This window comes from Acanthaster planci, linkage group LG01 (assembly GCF_054643075.1).
Source record: "Acanthaster planci isolate LZ-2023a linkage group LG01, COTS_SCS, whole genome shotgun sequence".
NCBI classification, from domain to species: Eukaryota; Metazoa; Echinodermata; class Asteroidea; order Valvatida; family Acanthasteridae; genus Acanthaster; species Acanthaster planci.
Window position 1 is genome coordinate 3,623,449 of NC_141777.1, and position 26,422 is coordinate 3,649,870.

The 26,422-nt window shown below is 41.7% G+C and overlaps 3 protein-coding genes across 5 annotated transcripts in view; 2 read left to right on the forward strand and 1 right to left on the reverse strand.

Moving 5' to 3' along the window:
- The window catches only part of LOC110974232 (ATP-binding cassette sub-family C member 10-like), a 17,424-nt gene extending 14,355 nt beyond the window's left edge, over window positions 1-3,069 (forward strand). Inside the window, exon 19 of the mRNA XM_022225725.2 lies at window positions 4-3,069. Within this exon, the coding sequence (XP_022081417.2) occupies window positions 4-270 (267 nt within the window). The 3' untranslated portion in view covers window positions 271-3,069. The remainder of the gene's footprint in view (window positions 1-3) is intronic.
- med6 (mediator complex subunit 6) lies at window positions 2,471-17,198 on the reverse strand. Of its 2 annotated transcripts, none has more exons than XM_087138915.1 (6): window positions 17,057-17,198; window positions 9,052-9,211; window positions 5,533-5,707; window positions 5,225-5,339; window positions 4,880-4,998; window positions 2,471-4,515 (listed from the first exon to the last, which is right to left on the reverse strand). In XM_087138915.1, exons 2-6 carry the CDS (start codon window positions 9,195-9,197, stop codon window positions 4,315-4,317), a joined length of 756 nt encoding a protein of 251 aa, XP_086995041.1. In that variant the 5' UTR covers window positions 9,198-9,211; window positions 17,057-17,198; the 3' UTR covers window positions 2,471-4,314. The 2 variants fall into 2 exon arrangements, with proteins under 2 accessions (XP_086995041.1, XP_022081419.1); XM_022225727.2 differs by lacking the exon at window positions 17,057-17,198 and adding an exon at window positions 10,726-10,820.
- LOC110974270 (uncharacterized) lies at window positions 11,740-24,978 on the forward strand. 2 transcript variants are annotated; one of them, XM_022225800.2, is made up of 12 exons: window positions 11,740-12,522; window positions 15,261-15,389; window positions 17,080-17,232; window positions 17,667-17,857; window positions 18,481-18,658; window positions 19,123-19,323; window positions 19,943-20,188; window positions 20,449-20,633; window positions 21,048-21,280; window positions 21,914-22,215; window positions 22,552-22,786; window positions 23,564-24,978. In XM_022225800.2, the coding sequence occupies exons 1-12, from the start codon at window positions 12,465-12,467 to the stop codon at window positions 23,991-23,993; spliced, it is 2,541 nt and encodes an 846-aa protein (XP_022081492.2). In that variant the 5' UTR covers window positions 11,740-12,464; the 3' UTR covers window positions 23,994-24,978. The 2 variants fall into 2 exon arrangements, with proteins under 2 accessions (XP_022081492.2, XP_022081493.2); XM_022225801.2 differs by lacking the exon at window positions 15,261-15,389.
- The last annotated feature ends 1,444 nt before the right edge of the window (window positions 24,979-26,422 follow it).

Genomic DNA, 26,422 nt, shown 5'->3' on the forward strand with positions numbered 1-26,422 from the left:
CAGGTCCTGTGCATCGATGAAGCCACTGCCAGCGTTGACATGGCAACCGACCGTCTCCTCCAGCGGACCATCCGGCAGGAGTTTGCGGCCAGCACGGTGCTGACCATCGCCCACCGGCTGGACACCATCATGGACAGCGACCGGGTGCTGGTCATGAGCAGTGGTCAGGCGGCCGAGCTGGCCAGTCCAAAAGAACTTCTAGAGGACCCAACCTCACTGTTTTATGGCCTTGTCAACAAAGGTAACAATTCAACTGATAGGGCAGGGTAAATCTTGCACTTGGCAATACACGCAAAATGACGTTGTTGAATTTAACAAACTGCTCGGCTTACGTTATGCACTTTTCTAAGTCACAAGATCTGTGCAAATCCTTACAGTCATCAAAACATGATATACTACTTTTGGGGAGTGTGTTATGCAGAATGGAATGCAGACAATGTGGGGCCACGGGAAACAGGATATAGAAACTGTTTGAAAAGTGGACCCTGATTAAACAATGGAACCTGAGAGTTCGTTTCCAGAGGATGTATGTTTCACTTTTTATTTCAGGAATGGGAATCCAGGCTGCTGGCCTTGTTTGTATTCCTTGTTTTGAAACTTGCAAAGTTGAAAGAATTTCACAGAAAAAAAGGCCATTTTCATCGATACAAAGAATGAAATTCTATTGTCTGAAAGACTTTAAAGGTCAAACAAACGGAAATTTTGTTGTGTTCAAAGGTGAAAGTGAAACAGACACTGTGCTACTCCATAGGTCAGATGAACAATATCTGGAGCATTTCATTGGGGTTTCAAGCAAAAGACTCCACGGGGTGAAACCCAAAACTGAAATGGTAATACACATTCCAAGGTGAAGGTGCCATCAGAAAGTGCACTCTGAACACTTTATACGTGTAGTGGGTGGATTCTTTTGCTCATGGAGCTTCTCCATGCTATTTTGTTATACAAAACTCAACAAGCAGGCACGTATTTAAAAAAAGAAAAACAAACCAAACAGATTGGCATGAATATACACTATCTAAACAGTACTTGATACACGTGAAGTTGGTTCATGCTGATTAGCCTCCTATGCAGCTTGAAATAACTGAAACATGTATATCTGTGATCTTGGCTCCCAAGCACTGCTGTGTGGTTGTATCATAATAAACATTGCCAGTGCTGAATACATAACATAACATCCGCCGGAGTCAGTATGCGTTTTCATTTTCGGCACTGTCAACTTTGAGGGAAAAAATCTGGTGCTTGCTGTGTCCGTGTAATGAAGGAAGGAAGGAAGATGTCAGTTTTGGAGTTTGAGGCACTTGGTATAGACAGGTCGATGTGAGCTTATACATCACGACAGGCACACCCCAAAAGCTTCCTAAATTGTGTCAGTTGCTATGACGAGAGCCAATTCTACCTTTGGCCTGGTTCTCAAGCACACATACATGTATACTGGATGACAAGTAATTTAGACAGTAGTATTTTGTCTGTGAACCATTAGCACGGCTCTAGTACAAGTAACATAATTGGCCAACTTTCAACTTATTTGGATGGCCCATCCGTAAGTTTGGGACGAGGAAAGCAATGCCCCGGGACAAAAGGTAGAAATACGTACCTACCTTGCAGATCACAGCGATATTGCACGTGGAGAACAAAACGGAACTGACTTGGTGCCAAGTCTAACGCACATGTGGTATTTATACACATAAGAGATTTCAATCATAATTTACTTCCAAGTAGAGTTGGCCATGAGAGACACTAAGGAAGTATTTGGAATACAGTGTGGACTGTCTATGGGGACTCACTTCCCCCATTAGGAACTGACAAACCCAACTGCTTAAAGATTTCAATGAGTTTCAGAACAAACCAAGAGCATAGTAGAATGTGACGTTTGGATGAGATAATGGGCAGTGGAACTACCTACAGCACAACCAAAGAGAGGAATTGTTTTCTTACTCTGTCTTTGAGTAAGCCCAGCAGTTTTCAGTTTTGTTTTTAACCACAACCCACATTTTTGTTTTTGAAGTGGCTCAGGTGACCCGCTAAAAATCATGTGATGGGGAACTTGATCATGCTGTGGGCAAAGATCTTAGTCAGAGCAAGCTCACAAAGCATCTGTGACAAGTTTTGAGCCGGCAAACATTTCCTGATGAGGTTTTGTTAAAAGGTGTGTCAAATAGTCCTGTTGCCTTTGAAGTTTCTGGTTTGCCAAAAAATTTGGGAAAAACCCAGAACAAGTCAGCTTCCTTGAAGTTTATTTATATTTCCTGTCATGTCTGCTTGAGCAAAGGGTGTGTTATGTGTCAAGTGCTGAAATGTGGGACCTATTCTCAAATAAAATAAAAGCAAACTTACCAGCTGAGTTATCTAATGAATCAGGAGGATAAATGAAAAAAAAAAACCCTGTTTCTGGGGGAACGATTCTCATTGACTAAAAATGGGACGTATACAAAAATTTAAGAGCAGAAATAAAAATCACCAAATCCAAGAATTGATGTTTGTCAGGAGCTGTTATGAATATTAATTTCATCAATGGGCAGTCTTATTGGACTTCTTTTAACCGAAGCGTTTGTTCTGCTCGAATTTATATAAATTTGCTCAAAAATGAATAGAACTTGAAGAGATGTATTTTTTCTTGCAAACAATTGCTCAACTGCAAGTAACACTTTTAAAGTTTCTAATTTTGATGATAAATAAGGACAAATTTGAACAACTTCATTGTTTGAAAATAATTACTTGATATAAATAAGCGATTCCAAATTCAACTGAGGACGAACCAATTTTTGCAATTTACTTTTAGTTGAATGTTCTTTAAAACTTCTGAAGCGAGTTTTCTGTCTGCTGTATGTATATTTGATGCTACTCCTATCAAAATGAATCCTGTGTATGTTTTCAAGTGCAAATAACTTTTTTTATCCTCATAACTTAAGTACTTTTCTTCAGGATTAAAATCCTGGTTGTGGTAGTGTTTGTGCAGTGATCTAGCTCCTATCAATAAGGGTGATTTTTAGTATCACATTTTGACAGCTTTTATACAAAAATGAAAAAGAAATAAAAAGATGTGAATTTACAGTGTGATGTTTTCAGTAATGGTTGCATAAATTTCCCCTGTACATGTATACTAATTTTATTCTTTCCATTCCTTGAGGAGCATCTTCGATCATTTTACAATGATGATCCACGCCACTTGCTTTGGTTTGGAACGCGATGGTGCGGCAGGACACCAGTTAATTTCAAATATGGAAGCCACCAAACCACCAAAAACTTCACCTTGAAAGAAACTCAAATTGTGCGATGCTTGAGACACTCGCTAAACAGCAACTAATCCGGGCCGAAATTCACGGCCTAGCCAATACTGCCAATTTTGAGCCCACAGAGCCAGCATCTCTTTTCATGGACACCATTAACCAGTAGGCACCACGACAGTAAGCTTAACTACTGGGGTAACAGTTGTCCACATCAGTGACGTGACGAGGCATGCTTAAGCAGCAGTACTATGATTTTCTGCTTTGAAGAGTAAACATTTTCTTCTAATTATCAAGAGGCGCAATGAAAATGGGCCCTGAATAAGAAACAATGTTCATTAGTTGAGCGAGATATATATCTATATATATATTTCTGAAAAACCATCAAGCAGGATATTGCACACACAAAAAACCAAGTGCTTGCAATAAATTCATACCCGGCCTTTTCAGAATGGTTTAAAAAAACAACAACTTTGTTCCCGTTTTGTTTTGAGTTCAGGCAGTTATTTGTTTTGTGGGTTTGTGGGCAAGTCTGGTGACTGTCTCCTTTTGATCAAAGAACTGTGGAAGCCGGAATTCTTCCTGGGTCCTGCCCCAAAAAAATGCACTGTTGGCAAAACTGTGCCTTTTTTTTCTGTTTGACAAGACGTGACGGGACCTTGTCTTCAATCTTCCTGGGGCAGACACAGCTGTTGTATTCGGGCCAGAGATAGAGCCTCTGGTACACCGCAGATAAAAACATGAATCAAAATAAAGCCACAAATAGTGAACGCACGCTATGGTGACAGAAGGTTTGGTATTTTTGAGCCTATTTGTCAGCCAATGGCGATTCTTATGGACTATCTTTTACCTCAGCTTGACTTACAACGTTGCCATCCAGCAATCAACCTGTCTGCTGAATGGACCACCTGACTGCAGGTTACCACCCCCTCTCGTTGTTACCCACTTTCCTCCATGGAGTAGGGCTCCGCAGTAGCTTACACTGAGTTCTCAGCCCAAGGTCACAAGGCGTGCACAGGGGTCTTACTGTCCTTCATGGGCGAGTCCTAGGGACTTTCCACAAACGGTCCTAAAAATGTCCAAACTTGTGTCATTTTCCAAGCTTCCTTTTTTTGACCATCGGGGGCCTCATGCCACCGGAGAAGAAGGCCCCTGCGTTTGGGGCACCGATGGTGCCTGTCGTCGCGACCGAGTTGCTGTTGACTTGCTGCTGTTCTTCTTTTATCTCCTCCTTGATGGCGACAGTGCCGTTCTGGTGTTCCACGGGGATCGGCTTTTCGCCAGGTTTGGCCTGCGGCAGTTGACAAACAAGAGCAGCATTTTCGATGACATCCCACATCATGGATTACACTACAAAGCGTCAACTCATGTGCACAAAGCCCATGCATGATTTATTATTTTGCAGTAAGATTGGCCACACTGCATCACCAGTCCAATGCAAAACAACTGGCCCCGAGTATCAACTTTCAGTTGAATGTGCACATCTCTGTGGCGTCTGTGTGACAAGAATGTGATTAAGTGTTGGGTGCATTAAGTTCATGCCACTGTAGTGCTTCTCAGTAATGGAGTTTTCTTTATAATGATGAAGGCTCAGTGATGTTTAAAATCAACTGTTGTCAAATTAATCACTGGTATGAAACAGAGTCACTACTGACCTGGATGACCTTTGGAGGAAATTTCCGGGACAGCTCCTTGAGGAGAACGTCCACTCTTTGTCTCTGGAACATGGAGCTCGCTGCCTCTTCCTTCTTCCTTTGGTTCTTTTGCTTCTCTTCTGTACAGAAAAAAAAAAAAAAATCAAGAATAAAGTGCCTCCTTCTCCTTGTATTGTAGATCTATTAAAAAAAATAATCCAACCAGCATTGTTAACAAGCAGCTGGGAATGATTAACCTTGAAATTGCACCCGTGCTTTAGTTTTTATGCAGTAATTTTTTTTTCTTTTGGAGGGGAACTAAAACTGAAATTTTAAGACAAAGTAAGACTTGCTGGATTTTGGTACCTGCTTGTTCTTGTTCCTTGTCCTTAAATTCCCACCAGTAACCCTTGCTGGGGCTGTAGCGGGAGAACGACTGAGCCTCTTCAAATGCCGACTCAATGTGATGTAGACTCGTCAGCTAAAGTACGGCAAAGCAACATGACAGGAAAGAGGAATTTACAGTTTCACCTTAAACGACTGCGGGTTACTCCCATCCCATATACATGTACACACGAACATCACATTTTTATATGAGAGATTAACTGACTGCATTCTTGTGTCGGCCATCTTGAATTAAAAAGAATTCTTTCTCCCATAGTTTTCTCCCTCACCATTCTGGAGTTCAGCACGGAGCACAGGTCCGGCGCTTGGTAGACCACGCCCGCGATGATGTAATAGTTGGCCAGGGGCGTGGTGTGCTCTACCGAATGGCGGTGCTGTTTCCTTATCACGTAAAGAATTGGCTCCTGGACATGAAGCAGCTCGTACTCAAGGCCTGTCATAGTTCTGAGTTAGAAAAAAGTAAAATAGAGGCAATCCAACTGTCATAAAGTGCTGACAAGTACTTCCATATTTTGAAATACATCGTAGACAAATGAAAAACAAGTATAGACATACCATTGTGGTCAATGTACATTGCTTTCATGTACTTTACCACAGAGCACAGAAACAGTATGGGGGACAACAGCTTTGTGTGTCCTGGTCAGTCCTTTGCTCAAGTCTGTCCTTAGTGGTACGTGCCCATGCTTAATCCATGGGAGGGTGTTAAACTGTAGGGACAGTGCTTAACATGCACAATGCCCTGTCCTTCATAGGGTTGCAAACTAGGATATTCTGCATTTTGTATAGTAGTTGTCTGGGCACTAGCCCACAACAAGCAAGGAAAGTACTGACAAACACAAATACTCTACCACCATGACAGCACCATGTACATGTATACACATACATGTAGGCAAGCCTTGCTTGCATGATGGGAACATTTTCTTCAGTTCAGAAAGTCAGACATACATTGTGGCACCGTCAATTTTCCCTATAACCTTTTGGGTCCCCAGTACATTAATAATTCAATCAGTGTCATGATACAAAGCTTTGTCTCCACGATGTGGTTCCGACTTTCCGAACCAAAGAAATTGTCCCCTTAATGCAGAAAGGCCCACCCATACAAACACACACACATACGAAGGGACAATACGGACGGAAGTATTCTCCTTTGGCTTTGTTGGTGGAGTTTAAAAATCAATTTCTTCTTTGGACTGTTACTCCAGGCTATAAACATGCCCCCTGCTAAGGAAATGCTCACACACAGAGCAGATGTACATGTATTTAACTAAATGTACAGGTACCTGCACCCAGTAGGAAAAACTCAACAGCATATTTCAATAGAGTACCGAAGTGTGACGTCACTGTGAACCAGAAAGTGCAGTGCAAACCAATGGAGTGTGCGTGCGTAATGGTTCACGCGCTGGTTCTCGCGTGAATGCCTTTTACACACTAATTATGCACGTGAGGTATTCGCTTTGGTACTCTATAGGGAGAAGTTACGCTTCCCTGTCTCATCTGCATTGGTAAGGCACACGCGTACAAATAATGAAAATTTATTACTTATTCATGCAAAGAATTATGCGAGACATCATTAGCTTGGCCCCTGAACAGTTTTGCTTTCTCCATGTACATTGTACACGTATAATATTTCATAGTTCAAACTTTATACATATATGATTCAAAGATCCCAATGAAAAGAAATTAAACTGAAATTGAAGTTTCATTTGCTTCATAAACACAGCTTGGGTGTGGAACTAGATTAAATCCCAAACATCTTTCAAAATCCACTGAGAGGTTCCAGAGAAATTTTGTTGGGTGGAGGCTATTTTGTGTGTCTTGATTGCCTGGGACCTGTTGGCTCATGCCTGTTTTCAATGAATGACCCATGGGGCTCCTGCATCATGGAGTACATTGGGGAATCCCAAAGGAACATCCCCACAATACACCCCCAGTATTTGGGTTGACATTTTTATTACATGCATTCTTGTATGTTCCAGTCAACAAGTTGTGAATCTCTTGAGCTCTGATCTGTTCACTTCCGCCTTTGGTTGAATGGACCCCATTCAAAGCAAAATTTCTGCTTTGCGTAGATCTCCAAAGGGAAAGTACCTATCCCATCCCCCCCAGAAAAAACATCTGTAATTGCTTTTTGTCAATGGTCTCATCCTAAAATCACTCAATAACAACAGGACCCCGTTCTTATAAACTTTCCCTTCGAGGTCAAAGTACAAAAACAACTGTAGGGATTTTTTTAAAGGGGGGGTGTTAAAATCTGCGATACTTCCTTCTCCTGCCTTTGGAATACTGCGCCCTGATTCCGGATGTTTTTCAAAAAGCATTTATTGCCTCTGTTCCATGACAAAGTGTACTTGGATGAGGTAGTTCCAAGGAAATTGTGCCTGGGGAATGGGATATCCAGGTACCCCTCACAATTTGGTAATAATCACATGATTTTTCCACAATTTGTTCACAAACAATTATTCACCACTCAAACTTCATAGGAACAATGCATATGCAGTCTTTCATAGAAATGTTTTTCAAAATAAGCTTTAGCCAGTTCAAATGAAATTCCATGACTCGGCAAATAAATGAAATCAATTATTCAATCGTTTCATTGCCATTTCAAATGCATTTTTTGGCCCCCCAAAATTGACATCAGTGTAGCAGTGCTCCAAAGTGTCAAGACAATTTTCCAACAACAATGAATGTAATTTTAAGACTTTAAGGCTTCCTGTAACTGAAAAAAAGTGTGAGAATGGAAATACCTACAAGAACATAACAAATACCGTATAATGTGATATGACACTGATTAAAAGAGCCCAATTTAACATATTTATTAACACCCTGACTGTCATGCATAATTTCAAAGGGGCATTTCCATTTGCCAAGCGCTGTACAAATACATGTACAACTGTACATGTATTTGACATGTTTGACAGGTACCTTTCAGGTGCATTTTACAGGTGCATGTCCCCCACACTGCCAGCAGCATATTTGTTGTGTTCTCTGGTGATGCCAGTGTATTCAATTTACATTTACAATAGCCTTTTATTTCCTTCGGGTATACTTGCAGTTGGCAGTCAACGTGTCAGGGACAAAACAACATTAATGTGCTTGGCCAGTTTTGAATGATCGTTAAGACCGGCCAAGCACAGACATACATTTATACATTTTAAATACATTTTGAGTCACACAATCTAAACAGGTTTTAAATATTCTAAATTTCCAACAATTTTGGTTAACAGTCTTTAAAGTTCATGTTATGTATGTGTGGTTTGTATGTTCCTCTCACAAGAAGTCGTAAACAATCTCTTCATCAGGAGACTGGTGGCAGCTTGGTGTGTACAGCATGATGTGGGACACAGTCAGCTGGTGCTTTATTAACCACTGACAACTGGCCTAGTGATGGGCTTTTCGACCAATAGGAATGGCTAAACTGGCTTTTTCATGAATAAGGCCAAGAAAAGTCTTTCCTCTCTGGTCAGTGCGTATGTGTCGATTTGAAGCATGTGTGTCAGTCTTTTTTTTCTCTCTCTGCGAGAGCTGCAACAGTGCCCTCTATTGCTACACTGCCTCAACAGTTTTGTGGGCGGCTTGATCTTTTACTCAGGGAGATAGATCCTTACGAGATCGATGTTAAACGATGATAGCAGACTATGCATAAGAAGTTGTTTATGGTCAGCATTCTGGAACATCAGTCTGACCTGAGGCAAACTACTTTTTGGGGACTAAGATGAAAGTTTTTTTAAGCTTTCTGTAACACTGTACATAAATTGAAAAAAAATCCCCTGACCCTTCTGTGTACTTACTTGAGTTGCTCCGGATTCACTCTCTGCATCTTGATTATCTCATTGTTACAGGTACGGTCATAGAAGGGGTTGCTCCTATCCGCAAAGTAGTCCATGATGTTAGCTCGACTCAGGTGGGGAATCCAGGCGCTGTTGTGCCATGACATGAACAGCGGGTTCTCTGAGGAAAACAGATACAGAAATTATGCCTTGGAAAGTTATTTCTTGGAGAATAAAAAAAACCCCTCACATGGAAACTGGGTTGTGCTTTTACAAAAAACAAAGAGAAACTTTGCAACCAAAACCGGAAATGGCAGGAAGTGGAACTACAGGCACTGGAACAACTTATTATTTTCGCCAACTTTCTTTCTTGCCGTGCCCTGCGGCAAGTTTTGTCCCTTGACTCCAACTCCTTAGTATTTTTGTGAATAAAATATATACAAGTATGCATTACAGAAGATGTCAAAATTCAATGCAGATAGGATGCTTCATGCACACATTGATCCATGTTAACAATACACTGCAAGTGTGATGCAGGTTGGCAGGTGGTCTGCTGTTAACGATGTTAGGGGCATCATCCGTCTTCGTCCCAACCTTAGGCAGGGTCAGCAGCACCATTGGCCCCACTCTTATGGCACCAGGCTGACTCGCCCCTAGCTTACTTTTCCAATGTGCCCCTTACATTGTCCATGTGTAGGGTCTTCAACACTTAATTACTTGGAACAAGGAGTAAACCTTCCAACTAACCTACATGTACATGTTCCTATGCCCCAGACTGGCCCCCAGTCTGAGGCTAAAAGTACATGTACCCACACCTACAATCTATGGAACTGTTTGGTGGCAGTAGATACTGAATCCTCAACCATTACCAGAGTTCCATGCACATATATCGCGTCAGTTCATACCCTATCCATAAGATTGTTCTGAAATATTTTAATAATTTTTCCAATTTTTCTGAAGACAAATGACACTGCGTTCGGTTTGGATGCTTCCATATTTATTTGAAGAGATAGAATCAGAGGAAACATATTTTCCTTAGATGTGCTCTTTAAGTCACTGTAGAGAAGAATTACTGGCATCCGTACATGGAAATCTTCGCTGGATTAGCACTGACACTGTAGGGAAAACTCTTTCTGAAAAACGCTTCCAAAGTTTTCTATGTCCATGGTCCATAAGCCTTATTGCTGATATTGCACGAGTGATTTTGCACAATAGTAGAAAGGCATTAGGTGTATCAGGATTATTATGGGAAGGAAAGTGGAGCAAAAACATTGCCCCTTTTCCTTCCCACAATCATGACAATGCCTTTCTACCTTTGTGCAAAATCACCCATGCGGTATCAGCAATAAGGCTTATGCCATGTCTTCGGTAGTCTGCTATATGTAGCTATGCTAGTTAGATATGGGGACATCATTGTTTTATCACGAATTAAATGCAGTACATTAGTATGGCCCTTTGGCCAGCCTTCACAATGAACATGAAGGTACAGTAGCCTAGATTCACTAGGAAACCACCAATGATGCGATGAACTTGTTGGTCAACGATAGCCGTCAGTATGTATCATGTGTCAGTACTAATTAAATGTTCAGCGTCAATATAAAGGAAGAATTAAAGACTGCGTCGATTTAAATGTCAATACACGGTGCAGAACATGATTTTAAGCAAGGAAAAAGGAAATAAAAGAAGCACTCGTACCTTTTTCTGGCGTAGCCATCTTCGTACATAAAATGCATGTCGCTGAAACATGGTAGACATTTGTCAAGTCGCAAGAGGGCGCAATCTCTTTTGGGGATTCCCGGGGAAATCCTCACGCGCAACAAGCATCTATACTGGGATTCCCCCTCGGGATTCCCCTAAACCCGCTTTTCAATAAAGCAAGTTCACTGCACACTTGATAAAACTTATTTGACTGGAACAGAGGGGAAAAGATACGATTGGAATTATTTTGCATCGCGCAAACAGCACTTTATAAATTGCAGCCTTTTTTTGCTGTAGGAAATAATCATGATCTGCACTTAATTGTCAGAATGAGGGCGATTGTGAATTAAATGTTATGGAGAAGCAAAATTGTCGATTTTACGACCCGAATTCAAGCAACTATTAATATTAATTTAATGTAACGCGTGATACATCAAAGCAATACGTTTCAGCAATTTGTATGATGATCATGATCATGTAATAATACATCGTCAAAACAATTTTTTGCCGTCATATTTAGTTATAGGATTAGCAGAGTGATTGGGGTGCTGTTTGGTTGAATTCTGGATGATTATTTGCAAGTCATTCTCGGAAAGGAAAGAGAATCACCATTTTTTGTGGCTTAAAGCGCATGTCTTAATTAGGAAATGGCAAAGATATCAAGGTGAAGGCAAGGCAAATTTAGTGTCGCCTCTCGTCCGTCTGTAAAAACAATTTTCTCCATCAGTTCTACGTATGTAATGGTTTACCGAGGCATACAGGTGGTAATAGACGTTGATGCCATTTTGTAAACTGCAAAGGTCAGGAAAGGTGGTGAACCTCACAGAATGAGAACAGGCAGAGCGCAGCATTTGTACACCAGGGTTTTTCCAAGATGTTGATAGGTCTATTTGGAATTTCCCAACGTCAGAAATAGCATCCAATGTGATCGAAAAAATAATAACAATGAAACGGCACTCAGTATCAGACGGATTTAACCCTGGGACCATCCATATCCAGGGACGGCGATAGAGATGCGGCCAACTTCCTTTTTCAAGAAGATTTTGCAGCATGAAATTTGCATGAAAAATATTCATACCACTGACCAATCTGGTACCTGATTTATCCAGAGCAGAAAGATATTGTAAATTGTACGGATGCACAGTCATATTAAGACTTAAGCGGTTTGATATTTGGTTGTGAGTTGGTTTAAGCAGCAAGATGGAGAATGAAGTCAATCATAGGATGTACTTTGTGAATTTCCGAGCGTTTCAATCGACGAAGTGTCTGTGACACGCACAGAATTGGCTGCAGCGGTGGTTGAATATTTTACAACCCCTCACCCCTTTCCAAGTGTGAAAGGAGACTTGGAAACCTACGCGGGGTGCAGCATGGAGTTGTGCTTTACTGCGGTGATGGGATTTTCTGCAGAAAGAAATCGTTTTCCTGAGAAGGGCTTGTATTTTTCAACCGAACCTTCTCAGTAATGACTTGGAAAACAGGATGATGGTGGTGCTGAAATTGGCTGTGAGCACTCGCCACGCGTGAACTCCAAGTCACGTGACTACGACCGACAATTTTGATACGATGTCAACTCCTATATTCGGAAATGACGTATACGGGGATCGCTCCCTTTAAAAGGCGCTTGCAGTGCCTTTTTTTCAAAATAGACGAACCTATCTGTCGACCGTCAGCCGCGTCCATCGTTTTACGCCGACGAATTAAAGAAGTGCTTATTTGATCACGTGATCCTCACGATGAGTTTGCCCGTAATCTGCTTTATCTTTATGGTAATAACGCTGGACAGTGTCCAAGGTAAGTAACTGTTGATGGTTTAGCATAATATTACAGGACGGCCTCGTTATAAAGTTGAAGTTGCGGATTTTCAGTTTTGTTGCCGTCAAGGTGAATTGTGTGCCCATGGACAGCACGCACAATTTAATTACTTTATTGAAAGTGTGAGTAGCGACATTTCTAAGCTGTCCCGATCGATCTACAGAAAACAGTGGACGTCTCCTTTTTCCGGATGCTAGGTTATGTAGTCGAACTTGTACCGGTAACACCGTCATTGTGGGTATACATTTTCCTGATGACTGTTGGAATACCCTGAAAAGAGATTTTAAATGAAATATTTCTCAACTTTTTCGTTTCTGCATGGTGTTCTTAACAACTTTTTTGGGCCATTCTCTTTGTGCAGGTTCTTCTGTTGGCCGAACTTAAGAGCCTGTTCTTTCTACTAGGCTATATCTTCTTAGATAATGATCCGTGATCAATAAAAACGGAAATATAATATGGATTTGGGCTTACAGCTTGAAGTTTCGTAACGTTACGTATGTATAGGCCTACTTTCTTGCGCAATATGTACTCGACCTTTAGGATCAGTGGGATAGCATTGATAGTTTCATTCATATTTCATTGGCATTTAGTGTACAGTGAAAGGACCGACCACAGAAGAAATGGCAGAATGTAAAAAGTAAATGATCCAGTCCCCCTACTTAGGTGATCCCGTTTACACACCACAGGTGGCGTCATGCCCATTACATGTACGTATTAACTCTGTACATTTGAGGAGATTCGCTGAATAACTGCCTATGGACGTGGACTAAATTACTTTCGGAATATTTCCGACTCGGGTCAAGATGTTTCATTGGTCACTTCGTAGGAAGAGCGGAAATCATGAAATGACGTCACTGGTGCATTGTCATCATTTTTCGTTAAAAATGAACTTCCAAAACCACCACTAGGCAAGTACACGTATTTGCCTTTTCTTGCGTCATGGATGAGCTAAAAACTTAAATTGGGTATGTACTCAGTCATTGAGCCTATAAAAGAACTTTAGAGTTTAATTTTTAGTTTCTATGACGAGGAATTTGCTCCCTTTTTGGATGTTCGGCGTTTAACAGCATTTTAGTCGGACTAGTTTCAATGGATACTTGACGAAAAGATTAAAACGGGTTGTGTCAACAATAAGCGGAAAAAATGAGAAAGAAAAAAATCTCTGGCCCAACCCCCCTGCAAATATTCCTGGATCCGAGTGAGTATAGTGAGTTAATTTACTTAGCGGTGCCTTTGGCAATTGAACAGTTTGCAGTACTTTATATAGGTCGAAGATTTTAGTGGCGGGCAAACGTGTCATTTGCTTGGAGACCGAGGAACAAAAGATATCGATACAGTGTGGGTTGTGAGGACGCGTGGACCAGTGCGCACGCCCACACAGGGTTCCCCTCTCTGAAAAAAACTAGCAGGGTTAGAGACATTTGGGGGTGAGAGTTATCCGCAGCAAAATGAAGAGTGACAATCAAGGAAACCATCAACAATCCAGTGTTCACAACTGAAGAAACGAGGAATATCATCGAGTTTTCTTTACACAAAAAACACAGGAATGCTGTGTTTCTCCCTCATTTTCTCTCTTAGCAATGGAAATCGGGTCTCTGTGTTTGAGCTGTGTTGCCGGGAAATGTTAAGTAGCCAGAATTGCGCAATCATCGTGAACTGCCGTTCCAACGGCTTCACTGTCGACCTGACTTTACACTCAGTAGTTCAGTCAGAAAAGTGCCAGAAGCTACGTACGTTAGTTCCGTTCAAGTTACTCACAAAACAACAGGATTTCAGGTCTAGAAAACCCTCAACCCAGACAACATCCTTGATGGGTGTGCCCCAAAAGCGACTTGAACACGTCTATCCGGAAGAAGTTAGTCTCCGATTGATCACAACTGTAACTTGAAAGCGTTATTGCGTATAATCGAACTCTTATGTTAGCATACTTGAAAATTTTCGTACATTTTTCTAGCTTATTAGTGAAACATGATTCAAACTTTTCGGTAAATCGTGAATATTTCCAATTACAGTCGCCACTAATTCAGGTAAATTTTACCGATGAATTCGCTTTGAGTTGCTGATCGTTTTACACATTTTTGTTTGCTTGAAGGGGAGACCAGTGAGTATATTATCGACACCATTACAAGCAAACTGAAATATTCTCAAACACAAACATAACCATTCCCGCTACATGCACCTTTTGGGAGGGGTCAAGGTTGGATGCTTAATTTCTATATTAACGATGTTAACAGAGCTGAAAATAACATTTTAATCAAAAACCTCAATTATTCTTCCTCAAGTAAAAAGAACTTATCACTGGTCAACTTATTTAGAAAAAAAGGTCAAACCTGTGACCCTTAATTTATATCCCCCAATGAAAAATGTTTTATTAATGAGACTATTCGGTTCCCAAATTGCTTTAGTTAAGGACAATGGAATAACTCATCCGCAAGCGTCAATAGCTTGTGGGAATTGAGTCCAAAGCAGTAGCGTAGCCGGGGGGGCGGTGCGGAGTTGTGCTTCTCCTGGGTTCTGACTTTTGCTGATAACTGGCCTAAAATGCATCAGTCATGCGACTACGAGACAAGTTCTTCAAAGTATTAACAAAGACAAACGGAGTAATAGATAAAATATGAATATGTATGAGAAATGAAAACCAAACAATTTAAACCGGAGGCCGTAAATGGGAACATTAAATAACCACACCTGACCTAAAATTGCTCTCTCAATGACAGGGGAACCATTACTAGGACCTTTCTGCGTAAACCCATCAACGTTTGACGGAGTAGCGTACGACCCAGATCGGCAGGTGTGTTGCGAAGGCACCGTCCATGATGCCCGCAGTACCACTGGACAGAACTGTTGTGAGTGCCCACTGAATCGCAAATTGGATATTCCGCTAATTTTGATCCCTTTTGATAACTTCCTGGGTAAATCCGAACGGGAAGAGTAGAAAGACTTGTCTCGACACATGTCAACAATATTGAGCCAACCCCCCCCAAAAAAACCGGAAGAGTTTATTCCAGTATGGAAACGATAAAACCGGTTATGGAAGTAATTCAAAGCACCGGAAACAGAGGATCGCTTCTTCCGGACGTTTCCTGGAAAGAAAAAATGCATGATTGCTTTAATGCTTTTGTTACGGAGCTTCATGATATCCATCAGCCCTAGGTTATGTTTGAATTGGACTGTTTTCTTTTTTTTTCTCTGATGAAAAGGGCAAGCATTTAACAGCCTTCCTATTTTATCCCTAAAAAGGGAAAAATGTGGACACAATAAAACTCGCTTTCAATGAAATCGAAAATGCATATATACGCCTCATGATGTCAGCTTTGACCTTGGGTTAAATAGTTTAAATAGTACCGTACGCGGTGAAAGGGGCAATGACGTCATTGTACAGAAAATCGTGATCCCTACGAGTGTGTACACACGTACTGTAAACGGAAATCGGAAGTTTAGGGCGAAACGATGACTGATGTTTTGCAGTAGCAGCGATCATGTTTCTGTTATTACTGGCAACAGGCCAGCCTCCCAGCCATTAACGTTCACAACCAGCATGATTATGCGTGACTGTGACGTATGTCACTGAACTAATAGTGACACAATGACCCGAGTTCGGTGTGACCGACTTTCACGCTAAAATCACATTTTTCATGACATTTACTGTTGTGCAAAGCGCGAGGCTGTGTTCAGCCTGGCCCAGGGCTTTCTCGCCTCATAATTCGGAACGGTTTTGAACATTCCATTTCGAACGCCCTAGGCCTAATCTCATTTCAGAACGGGCGGCCGTTCCACTGGGAACACGGCATTCCCATCGGAACGCTTCCTCGGAGTGGTCTAGTGACGGAATACTAGTGACGAAAGTTTTGCTTTTGATACGAAATTAACACTTTAAATCGACTCGATCGTCACTCTGTGGGTGTATCTCAGCATGTATCGATTAAAATGTGAAAATGTCACCAACCAATTGATCTACAAAGAGTTAAAGAAATCAGTTTCAGAACTATCTAGATAATTGAAATAAATGTAGCACTTTAAAGGCTAACTGGAACAACCAAATAAGCTTTTGTAGCAACCACTACTTCATCAGATGCACTTCAGAGAACTTGTAGAGAACGTGATTAGGACACACACACACAAAAAAACACAGTATAATTACAGATAGGTGTAGCCGTAGTGACAACGTCACTATGGCGTAATTGTTGGCTCATATCTAACTTAACACCGAACTAAATTTAACCAACTGTTTGAAATAAATGACAATTATTGCAAATCATTTTGGTAAAAAGGGAAACACTACGAATTGTGCAACACATTACAATTTTATAAAACCATTGGTGAGGAGAGTTAGCGAAGTCCTGCGGCAATAGGGGGTTTGCGTGGCTGCCATTTTGCAGGCCAGTGCTTTTTTGCCACATACACAAAGGAAGTTTCCTGTGGAACAAAAGAACTGCCCTGCACGATGGCTTCTGTGCAAAGCCTCTGTACCAACTCTTTCTTGAAGTGCACCCTTCTTTAAGATTTACCATACCATAAATATTGCCTCGTTCAAAGGTGGAAATCACCTCTTCGACAGCTTATCGCACATGTGCTGTGGGCGGGAGGCCATACCCATCTACGACAAGAGGCAGTGCTGCGGTGGAAGGGTTGTATATAACCCTGAAACTCAGATGTGCTGCGGGAATAATGTGTACAGAAAATCTGAAGGTGAGTACTCGCGAAAGTGGAAGTCCAAACTGAATCTGGATACTATCATTACATGGCTTTCAATGCCGTGAAAAGCCAGTTGGAGTTTGTTGCTAGACGTATGAGGATGAGACTAATTCATTTGAAGTGCATGCATTTATAACAAATCAGACAACTGTAAATATTGTTGCCTTAAAAATTAGAGATTTCGAAACCTTACTCCATTAGTAAACAGCAGTCTAATGTCAAAATGACAGTTCATCCCTTCTTGCATATTGTGCAGAGAACAATGATATCTAATACATCCACGTGAAACTGGGTACCAAGATTAGAGAGGAACAAGAGATTCTGAATCTCCTGTGACAGCAGAGCTCTGGAGGAGACACCAATCAACCCACTCGAATCAGGATGGTCATATTATAATGGAAACATTGTCTCTTGCCCCCTCCTTACAGATTTTAACACGTGCTGTGGCAACTACCCAATAAACGCGCGTCGAGACACTTGCTGCCATGTGGTCGGCTCGTCTGGGATGACGTCTATGCCGAGTAAAGGCAAAGGTCAATGCTGCGGCCTTGACTTCACTTTTGATCCCGAAATTCAGATGTGCTGCCTAAGTCAGACCGAAAATACAACCGTCAGTGAGGTAAAAACTCTTAAGTGAAGTTTTTGGAGGTCAGTATGACTCTCCAGCAAAACACAGAATAAGTCATTAGCTGGGAGACAGGAAAAAGGTTTCCCTCTGTTTGCGGTTTCCACCGCAATGGTTCAACATGGGTTATTAAGTCTCAGCAGAAGATCAATGCCGCCCTCTATGATCAAACTTCTTTGCCAACTCGTTTGTAGGAAGGGCTCATCGAAAATTTGAATACTGCCCTCCTATGCTGTGACTAAGCAAATGTTTTTCCCAACTGTTGTTTAATTAACACTTCAGCGCAACCAGTAACATGGTAACAAAACTGCTCAAACGTAAGGCATTAAAGGCGTAATAATTACACATTCTAGCGAGAATAAAGATAATGCACTTAGTAATTTTGCCAAATTTTAGATACCGTGGGTGCTGTGATTTTCATTCAGTGTTATGGTTCGACCTCCTATCGAAATTGCATGCATCTATCTGCGACTTTATTTCCAAAATTCCGCAATGTAATCTGTACATTGCGAGGAAAATCTAGCGTTGTAAATTAAAACAAACTGTTGTATTAAACTACTGCAACAATCTGTACCCATCGCTAAGTCTTAAACTGTAGATTTAAATTCCCTTATTAGGTTGTGTCCAAGGGAGAAAACGTTGCCTGCTGCGGTGGTAGGTCTTACATCACCTTACACCAAATCTGCTGCGGAGGGATCGTGTACAACAGAACATCGGGCAGAACCGAGTGCTGTGGACGCACAACCTACAATCCCGATAACGAGCACTGCTGCGCTGGTGCATTATTCCCCATCGGTACTGACATTTTTCTCTTGGTTCATATTTTTGTAAAGTCCACTAGACAGACTATCTTTGTCAAAGTGGAAGGTTTTTTTACAGCAAAAGTTTGTAATATTGTTGTCCTTGATTTTGTTTCTTGTTCTCATGTTCAGTTGCTTAAACTGGAAGGAGGTGGGGAATGATATATTGAAATGTTGGTGCTCTTACAACAGGATGTAGGCTATGCTAACATTGTCCTGTGCATTAATTATGATGCTGCAAATCCCGTTACAACTCTTCGCCTCAGTTGACACTCGTTGTTTCATTCATAAGAAAGCCTACACTAAAAACCTAAAGTCAAACAGTAATTTCTGAAAAGGGAACTAAAACTCAGTGCCTCCTTAAGACACGTGTTAAGTCTCCGAGTCTCCACAAGTAAACGCAAAGTTCAGGTCCCCGAAACCTTCCGACTGATGCAATTATTACAACCCCCTTTTCAGGGCACGGGAAATGCTGTGGTGACCGAGCTTACCATCCCAGTCGTGCTTCTTGTTGCCTGGGAGTCGTGCAACATGGGCTACCGGAGGTGGCCGGCCTGCAACGATGCTGCGGCCCACGGTCTTACTTGGACACAGAGTCAATCTGCTGCTCTGGGGAACTTCATCGGAAGACCCATCACGGCCTGGAATGCTGCGGCAAGGGTAAGGGGTTGAGGGGGAAAATCCAGAAATTCTGGAAACTACATACCTCAAAATATTTTTGACCAAAAGGAGTATGAGTTTAGAAGCAGGCATATTACTTGATTGTCTTGAAGATCTGCGGATGCCAGAAGTAAACTTTTTTTTAGTCCCGGTAATCTACATTTATACAAAATATAAATCACTCTCTTTTAAAAAAAAAATCCTAAATTAAATTCTGCAATTGTATAATCTAATTTCCTCCGAAAATGTTGCTACCTGTCATGATTCTTGCCTTAATCCTGGTTAATCCAGAGGCCATTCTCTTTCTTTCTCTCCGTGGATCAACTTTGGTGGGCTTGATTCTTCTAAAGAACAAATTTCTGATCCTCGATTCAACCTCAATCTGTTCAGCTTCTGACGTTGCCTTTTAATTCCAAGGATCACAACATGTCTCTGTGTCTTTCCACTTCAAAATGTCAGATTTACCCGAACCATGTCGAAATAGTTGAAGTATATCAAGTATATGTCGTGATTTCATGACACATTTCAAGGTCCTGACCATCTAGTACTAAGTATCCGGAGACTTCTACCCTCAGAATTTAATGTCTGCTGGATTCACGACGTCCTTGATTTCCCCCAGATGCATTCAGTAGCAACACCCATCTCTGTTGCGCCGGCAACATCCGACAGAAAGCAGCTTCCAGCGACGCGTGTTGTGGTGGACTCTCCTACAATCCGAGCACAGAGACGTGCTGCACGAGCACAGACCACGAGACTGGAGGGCAGACATTCCCCCTTGCCGGCGGGCGATGCTGCTATACCGGGCACGGTGGCATTGTCGCCTACGATCCAAGCAAAGCTACTTGTTGCGCAGGCAACGGAAACGGTAAGACTATTTTTTGGGGTGATGATGCTGAAATTTTCTCAAATGCTGCAAGAATTGAAAGTGTTTCTCTTTGTTCAGTCGATTTATTTATTTGAAAATGCTCTTTCCTAAATAAAGCTTTAGCCCAACTTTAACATAGAACCGTTGACTGAGGGCAAGGATGGTCGGGGTATTCGAGAGATTCATCCCCTCATCTCCCCAGTCTCTTTTCCTCCCTATCTCCTCTCTGATGCATCAAATCACCCCAATATCACCAACAGAAGTCTTCTACCCAGATGTACCAGCGAACACAAGCGTGTGTTGCGGTCAGTACCTCCTGCGCCAGGACACACACCTTTGCGACGCTATGTCAGGTCACCCAGTTCGGAAGACGTCCCTCGCTGACGATCGGGTCTGCAGCAATAGAAACTGGCGTCGCTCCCAGACTTTCAACTCCATCACTCAAGTAAGTTTTGAAAAGCGAGCAAATTTGATTAGCTGAGGAGCCAATTTTCACGATGGAGCGGGGGTAGAGTCACCAGAAATCACACTTCGAACGTCTGGATTTAATGACTTTAAGACAGCATTTTGCTCTTTCAAACTGGGAGTGGATATGTTGGCACTTTTCTTCACTTAAAAAAGCAAAACCAAAGTGAAACAAATAGAAACATGCTTGGGAATTGGAACCAACGGATCGTTCTAGCTGGCAACTCTCTATCACTTTTATATAAGACTTCTATTATGAATTAGGAATTCAAAATTAATCTTTCACCGTTAATTTGATTACTTGATAGCCTTTGCCACCCCATTATTGAAATGATGATCTCAAAAAACAAAGCGAATAATTTAGAGTGAAAACTATGGGTGAACTATTTTATAGATATGTCATCGGGGGAGAATCCGGTCCAAGAATCGCGTCAATAACCTGAGTGGATGTGGGCCTTACACACTGGACCCGGACTCCGAGATCTGCTGCATGGGTAGGATCCACCCAAACAGGGACAGGCACGGCAACCCGCGTTTCTGCTGCCGCTACAGCACGCATTCTTACGTGCCACAGCGCCAGACGTGCTGCAGCGGCCGAGTGGACAACATTCCGGAACAGACGTCCAAGTACGGGCCGTCTATTTCTTGTTGCATCATTTTCACGGGCGTACAAAACTGGAAGGGAGGGGGTTAGGAGGCCATTTTCGCTTTTCATAAATTTTAAAAATGATGATTTCTGGAACAGGCGACATCATCATTAACCTCTCTGTATGTACTTCAGCGGAAGGGAAGGGTTTTTAAACAAAAGCCTTTCGGACCTCTTGAAAAAAAACGAGAAGAAAAATTAGGCACACTTTCCTTCTATCTCTGAAAACCTGGGTATTCCACAGCTTATTTATTTTCCAATCTAATTTCTTCGCATTTTTTCATGACGGATTTCCATACCCACCCCAGTGTCAAATAGTATGGATGCCAAAGCTACTTTTTAATCTATTCTCGCTATTGCTCAATACGTGTACATTGAATAAGTTATACTTTCATTTCATAATATCTGCAAATTTTATTTTAGCTCAGTACAGAGACGTCAATTCTAAAAGAACTTAGTTTCACCTCTTACAAAGGAAACAGGCTGAAAATATATCAGATTGTACAAACAAATCAAGTTCCCCACTTGCGAAGAAACATATGTCCCTTGTCACGTTGGAATTAAATAAAACCATAAAAACAATAGTGGTAAAAAGATTTTCTTTCATGTTTCAGATGTTGCCGAAATAAAGCGTACGACACTGCAACACACACCTGTGACAGGAATGGAATGGTCCGGCAAACTTCTGAGATGGTCCTTTTCCCACTGTTGTGCGGCAGCAAGCCGTTTCATCCCTCAGAGCACGAGTGTTGTGGGGAGGTCCTGATTGGGCGTGGCCAGACTTGCTGCCGGGGGCATGTGTACGAGACGGGCGACAGTCCGCTGGGGGAGGGGCAGTGTTGCAACGGGATCAGAGGCTACAACCCTTATCGTGACATCTGCTGTGGGGGCGTTGTACATGAAAATATTAAACAAGGTATGGGCACGAATGCCAATTGTATCGCTCTGATAAGGCATCTCAATCCATGAACAGTATCAAACATAGGCCTATCGTATGTGAAATGGCTAACATTCAACCCAAACGTACAAGTTTAGTCATTTCAGATGAAATCATAGTAATTGGTTTCCTCTCTCAAATTCCTCTGTATTCAAACGGGCAGTTTTATTCCACACCACTAAAATTAAGGTTTATTGCCACTCAGTAATCCTTTTGCATATTTCATTTGTATTTAGGGAATTTTGCGACCTTATTAAATATTATGAAATTTTCCGAACAATTAAAGTCAATTTCACCACCTTTTCCTCTCGAAAGGGACACTTTGTTGTGGCTCCGATTCGTGGGATCCGCACGAATCCCACGAGATCTGCTGCGAAGGAAGACTCCAATCGTCATCGGGGGGTTTTCGGAGGAGTTGCAGCGGAGGGACAGCGTACAACGCTTTGACAGAGACCGTGTGCAACGGAGTAGTCCACCCACGACCAAATAGTAACTGTTGTGGGAAGTTCGTGTACGACGACAGCACGGAAATTTGCTGCGGAGGAAATGTGTAAGTGTTGCAATCAAAGTGACGCTGACGTCACTTCCGCTGGTTGTTTTTCGACTTCTCTGATTCGCAGGTATTGAGAGAAGGAAAAACTGGAATCGCGTTCACCATTGTTTGGGGTTATATTTTGTAGGAAACCTTGTCAACGTGAAATATTATTGAGCAGGAAAATGAAAGCACGATATTTTTTGTGACTCAGAGTAACGGTTACGTCGGGTGGGAAAAGTCACAAAAGCAGCCTCGACGTGAAGGATCAGCTTGTATGGGTGGGTGGGTGTCTATGTGTGTGGGGGGAACGTTTTGTTGGCTGATGCATGTGACACGATGTAATGGACATTGTTGCATGCGAAAATGAAAACATTATTGAATGAAATCTTCCTGGTTTGTTAATGTTTTCTGACAAAGGTGTATTTCTAAATTATTTCAAGTCTTGCAAACATCACTATATAAGCTTTCATTTCCCCCTAATTCATTAACACATTCTGCGCAAGAATTGAAATTTGTTGTTTTAACAAGCTTATGCAACTCATTAAAAAACTATTGAACAGGTTTCAGTGACGTATACAACACGTATATGTATTTCACCATCAACAAAATGACATTTTTGTTCGATTTGTCCTAGTTTCATTAGGAAACATCTTTGTCCTCTGAAAAAGAGCAGTTCCACACATTGGACGTGCTTGTCACAACATCCGAGAATCAAACTTAAGAGATAAAACATTATTACACTTAAGGGGGACACATTATTTATATATATTCATTTCTGTTTCTTCACGACAGATATTCTAAGGAAACATCACACACTAGGTGCTGCGGTGCAGTGGCTTACAACCCCTCAGATCGTCAGCTAAGATGCTGCGATGGCAGCCTCCACAGTGATGCCAGTGACTCCCGTTGCTGTGGCAACCAGCTCTTCAGCCCTAGCAGCCAGCACTGCTGTTTCGACATGAAGCAAAATGCCACGTACATCTTGAGCGCTGCCGGGTACAGGAACTGTCACAGCCTGCATCTTGACGGCAGCGCGATGCATGTTTACTGCAGGGGGCGAACGCACGCCGCATCGCCGAACGGCGAGTGTTGCGGTGATGCGTACATTCCAGACAACCAGACTCAGATGTGTTGCCATGGCAACATTGTATCGAGACAATTTGGACAAAACTCTATGTGCTGTAACGGTACTGTTGTCGATTCCACAGTAACAGAATGCTAACCTTGCGGATTTGGGGGTCTTATATTTTGAGGGGAGGGTCCAAATAGTGGCAAAAATTAGTGCCGACTCCCTCTGTCAGAGGAGTCGGTATCAAAAGGCTCGATTTCAAAGGAGTCGACATCAAAGATGTCGATATCAAAAAAGGACCACACAACGTATACCTTTTGGAAACCTACGCTTCCGATGCTAGCTGTTTCTCACATACAGAGATTTTATTCAAAACAACAACATATCTCACAGGTCTTTGTGCCACTTTTGAGAACTGATCAACATGGATGTATGAATTTTTCCAATTTTTCAGGCGACAGGGGTGTGTTCCTTTAAACGCTTATATCACTTTATTTAAAGAAATAAATATTTTTATTAAAACAACATTCGACGTAAGATTTGTTTAAAAATCTGCCTTTTACAAAAGCTTTACATTAAAGTCTGTGACCATCAGCGTTTGCCTGTGACAAAGAAGAAGATACTTATGTTATCAGCATTAACCTTAATTTGCAGTCGCTTGCTCTTTGTGTAAACAATTAAGATCAAAAGTCATTTCTAATCATCATGCATGACTGCAAAGAATTTTGAATTTAATTTAGTGGTATATATTGTCATATTTTGTAAATTACTCCCAATTTGTAGCTTAAACAGTATCTCAGTCCTGAGTGAATTGTCATGTCCCTGTCTGCGTGAAGTAGTCTCACGAATCTTGTCTTGTTCAAGGAAAATGCACAAAATCTCTCGGCTTCACCAATTTCTTTTGATGTTGACATCGTTTTACGGCCAACTATGCGTGTTTTGATTTCAAAACGTGCCGTGTTGATGTATATGTAAATTTTATCTTAAGAGTTGTTTCTTGAGCTGTTTTTGACGATGGTGATCGATGTGAAATAAATGTTTGCTTAGGTCTTACTTTGGGGTTTAAGATTGCGATTTTGAATAAATGCATTGCTTTTACCACCGTGTTGCTCTATAAAAATGAGGTCACGTGCTGAAACACTGTTTACAGGTGAAGTTATGATCTTTTTTTGACGGTCATACATACTTGCATGAAGTCATTTTGTCATTTCATGCGATGAAGTTCATGTTGGTAGCGATTTATTTCACAGGAAGTATATTCACTGGATTTCTCATTTGGGACCTCGTTGCGAAAATTATGTGCGCCGTGATAACATATATTCCACTTTGCACGCATCACTAAGAAAGGAAATCGCCACTGATTGACGAAGTTGTAACCTGAGTGGGAACCACTTGGCAAGCTTACTGGAGAGTGATTGCCAACCCCTCAATTCAATAAAGGCATTCCAACGAAGCTGACTCAGTCCATTCATGACTGCATGCTATTTCATCATAGGGAATTCCCCACCTGTTTACCGAACAACGATGTCCCCAAAGCACACTGTGAACGTAACTAGCGGATGACTGCCGAGCTTGACGTCATACACAATGCTGCCTGTCCGACGTGTGTATACAGCACAATACCTGCATTTACAACCGGAAGAAGATGTATCGCGGCAAATATCCACTTATCCGCTTATCATTGCGTAATCATTCGGCACAATCGAACGATTTGAATATTCACGATGTCGCACAGCACGTCACGACCATTCACATTATTCACGGTTACAAGCTGAGCAATGGCAAAGGAATTTCGTTTTTGTGGTTCATTGGCTAGATCAGTTGATGTGTAAACTGTGCTAGTCTTGCGACAACACTGTATTACATCATCCAAGGACCGTGAAAATGACACACACAAGATCGAGGGTTTACCGTAAACAGGGCCGGGTCCATTCGTCTGAATGTTTGCTTGACGCTGCCGCTGACCTTCACAATTTGACCAAACATGCACTTGTGATTTTCGGCAATTGCCACAACATGAACAGGACTATAGGTACTAGTTACGGGCATATTACACTCCTGCATGTAAAAAGGGATGTGTATAGCCGGCATGCCAGGACGTCTATGCATGAAAAATAATCGGTATTCTGGGACGTCCATGCATGAAAAATATTCATTACTCCGAAATCGCTACGACAAGCTTATTCCATTTTCTAACATAATGCATTCAAGATCTATAAGTACAGCCTCCGATAAGTGAGTGCTTACTGAAGAGCTAATTTGTGAATTTTTGAGGAGGGGTCCAAATTTAATTATCTCAGGGCCAAAAACTTTGTAAATTTCCTAATGCAACCTTCATCGGCCTCTCTGAGGGGTGAGGCTAATTTCTTTATGTTTTAAATGGAAGGGGAATAAAGCCTATTTAATTATATTTTAAAGAGGAGGGTGGAGTGAGGGTGCAGGGGGTGGGGCCATGGCCCCTATTGCCCCTTTGGATGCAATGGTACATTATGAGACTGCAAGCAGGAAGGGCACTTTGCCTGTCAGATAATTGTCGGCAGACGAGAATTTGGCTGTTTCGGATAGAAGGTTATTATAGGCCC

Coding starts and splice junctions, on each gene's coding strand:
- med6 (XM_022225727.2), bottom strand. Junction 5,708..9,051: donor GTGAATCCGGAGCAACTCAA/GTAAGTACACAG, acceptor TTTCTAACTCAG/AACTATGACAGGCCTTGAGT. Junction 4,516..4,879: donor TTCCTCCAAAGGTCATCCAG/GTCAGTAGTGAC, acceptor CAACTGCCGCAG/GCCAAACCTGGCGAAAAGCC.
- LOC110974270 (XM_022225800.2), top strand. CDS start 12,465: ATGAGTTTGCCCGTAATCTGCTTTATCTTTATGGTAATAACGCTGGAC. Junction 19,324..19,942: donor CCTGGAATGCTGCGGCAAGG/GTAAGGGGTTGA, acceptor GATTTCCCCCAG/ATGCATTCAGTAGCAACACC. Junction 20,634..21,047: donor CTTTCAACTCCATCACTCAA/GTAAGTTTTGAA, acceptor ACTATTTTATAG/ATATGTCATCGGGGGAGAAT.